This window comes from Triticum aestivum, chromosome 7B (assembly GCF_018294505.1).
Source record: "Triticum aestivum cultivar Chinese Spring chromosome 7B, IWGSC CS RefSeq v2.1, whole genome shotgun sequence".
Taxonomy (NCBI): Eukaryota; Viridiplantae; Streptophyta; class Magnoliopsida; order Poales; family Poaceae; genus Triticum; species Triticum aestivum.
Window position 1 is genome coordinate 618,694,717 of NC_057813.1, and position 2,377 is coordinate 618,697,093.

The 2,377-nt window shown below is 44.6% G+C and overlaps 1 protein-coding gene across 1 annotated transcript in view; it reads right to left on the minus strand.

The window, feature by feature from the left end:
• Nucleotides 1-642, minus strand: part of LOC123160482 (carbonic anhydrase, chloroplastic) — a 3,828-nt gene extending 3,186 nt beyond the window's left edge. Inside the window, exons 1-2 of the mRNA XM_044578294.1 lie at nucleotides 344-642; nucleotides 203-251 (exon numbers count right to left, since the gene is read on the minus strand). Of these exons, the coding sequence (XP_044434229.1) occupies nucleotides 203-251; nucleotides 344-531 (237 nt within the window). The 5' untranslated portion in view covers nucleotides 532-642. The remainder of the gene's footprint in view (nucleotides 1-202; nucleotides 252-343) is intronic.
• Between the last annotated feature and the right edge of the window lie 1,735 nt (nucleotides 643-2,377).

Below are 2,377 nucleotides of genomic sequence, written 5' to 3' on the forward strand. Positions count from 1 at the left end.
TCTACTACCAGTACAACTGCGCAAGTACTGCTCGGTAGGGGAAATAACAGTAAGAGAGAATCACCAAATCTAGAGCGAACACACTATTGGTGGCCATGCTTCCCGACCAACTCAACAAGCTAATCAACCAATCGCAGAAGAAGTAACCAGAGTTGGTAGCTAGGTAACCCTAAAGAGAAATGTAGGGGGGCGCAGTACATACCGTGGGTTCCTGGTTGTCCTTGAGGGGCTCGAAGAGATCCGGCTTCTTGCTGCCACAGCCCGGCCAGAGAAATAATCAGCTGAAGAAGACCAAAAAAAAATATCTCAAGCATAGCAGCAGGATTAGAGAGTGGGAGCTTACTCATAGACCTCGGTCTTGAACTTGTCGAAGCCGGTCCTGAGGCGCTCCATCTTTCTATCTTCAAGAGTGGTTGAAGAGGAGGAGGACAGAGACGGACCTTGTGGAGGATGGTGGGTGGGCTTCTCGGGGAGGAAGAAGAGTAGGCCACTTATGTAGCAGCAGGGGAGGGGAGGCCGCTCATCTCGCATGTATACTTTTTCCTTTGCGATGGTGTCTCCCCGGATCAGGAGCGGCCGGTCAAACAAGGATACAATTTATTTTGTGGCCGATCAGAATGGCAGGAGCCTCCCTTCTCTCTTTCCCTTTTAGTAATCAATTTGATCAGATTATACTAAGCCCGTCCGTCAATCGATTAGGAGGAGAGTGGAGATTCTTTTAGGAGACCTAATGGGCATCTTACATATGATATTTATCAAGAAACATTATAGCCATTTGGCGCGGATCAATCAGTACAAAATAAAAATACATTGAAGAACAGAGTTTTGCTTCCGTACACCCCCTTAGAAGTTTGTGTCGATCTTAATGTCACTTAAAAAGGCTATCATCATACAAAAGACGATATTATCCTTTTTTATTGAAGACGTACCTTCTAATCTTCATCTTTAATCTACATTGAAATATGTAAACTTTTATAGGGGTCGAGTACGGCGTTTTGAATCTCGGCCTCCATGGAGGCCGAATGTTTGAAATATCCAAAACTGAAAATTTTAGGTATCAAAAGAATCTGAAAAAACAATTGTACAAGTAAACAAGGATGTGACGTGTATAGGTGTAAAAATTTCAGGATGAAATGCAACCTGTACAAAAAGACAAATTAATGGTCCGGGAGGACGAATAGTATCCTGCGTTAAAAAGCCTCAAATTTGTTGTTTTTTGCCACAACCGGTCATTTGAACGTATTTGGTCCTGAAAGTTTACACACTTGTGCATTATGCCTTCATGTATATCTGTATTTTTTGAAGATTTTTTAAAATGTAAAAATATGTATTTTCATGAATTTCGAATTTTGCATTTGGAGGCCTCCATGGAGCTCGGCCTCCAAAAGCAATTTTCTCGTTGTACGAAGCAAAGTTCTGCAAAATATACTAGTTTTCTTTTTTCTCTGATTGCACACCCGTTGTTGAAGATTGAAAATTGTATTGAACAAATAGTAATAGGAAGGGACACTTGCAAACGCCTTGGCCACACCATGTTTTAAGGACAACAATAGCCACTCGTCCCTATAGACGATATCTAGCAACCACTGAAGAAGCATCGTTTGTAGCATCACTGGCACAGTACATGCTTGCAATCCAATATCACCGCTCTAGAATATTGAAGAAAACAAATAATGCCATGGAACAACATAGAAGAAGATGTCGAAAAGTCATCACACAAATGCACCACCAATCGCTCTCCTTGAAGGACACACTAACTGCCAAGATTAGAAGAGAGCCAGTGGACCTGGGAACACGGACTCTCACATGTCCTTCGCCGACGTTGGATCAAATGTCATCGATGTGGGGAGAGACGAAATACCTTATTCAAACACACCACATCGCGATGTTACTGGGAAAACAAAACCTAAGAAGAAACGGGGAAGGGAACGGATTGACGGGTCCCACTTCTCTTTCCACCGCCGACGAGGCCGCTTGAAGGGGAAGAGGAGGGGGACCGAGGCAGCTGCGTGGGAGAGAAACTTGGTGGCAGCTAGGGTTGAGGGAGTGGAGATTTGGGGGAAACTGAACGGAGGACCTTGGTGGAAGGTGAGGAGGCGGAGACTGATGTATGCTATAGCGCTGCCGCCGGAGGAGATGGGAGAGAGATGAACTATCGGCAAAGATGTGGCCTGGGTGGGGATGGTGTTCTAGGTTTGGGACCCGTCAATCCGTTTTGACTGGACCTCCATTTGAATACCGGATCTAGCACATGCAGCATTTGACACTGTCAGAGCTCTCAAGAAAGTGTTTGGCACCGTTAAGTGGGACTATATACTTGCTTGACCTTTTGAAGCATACAATATTCCCCGCCAAATCCAGAGATTGTGGCCAAGCA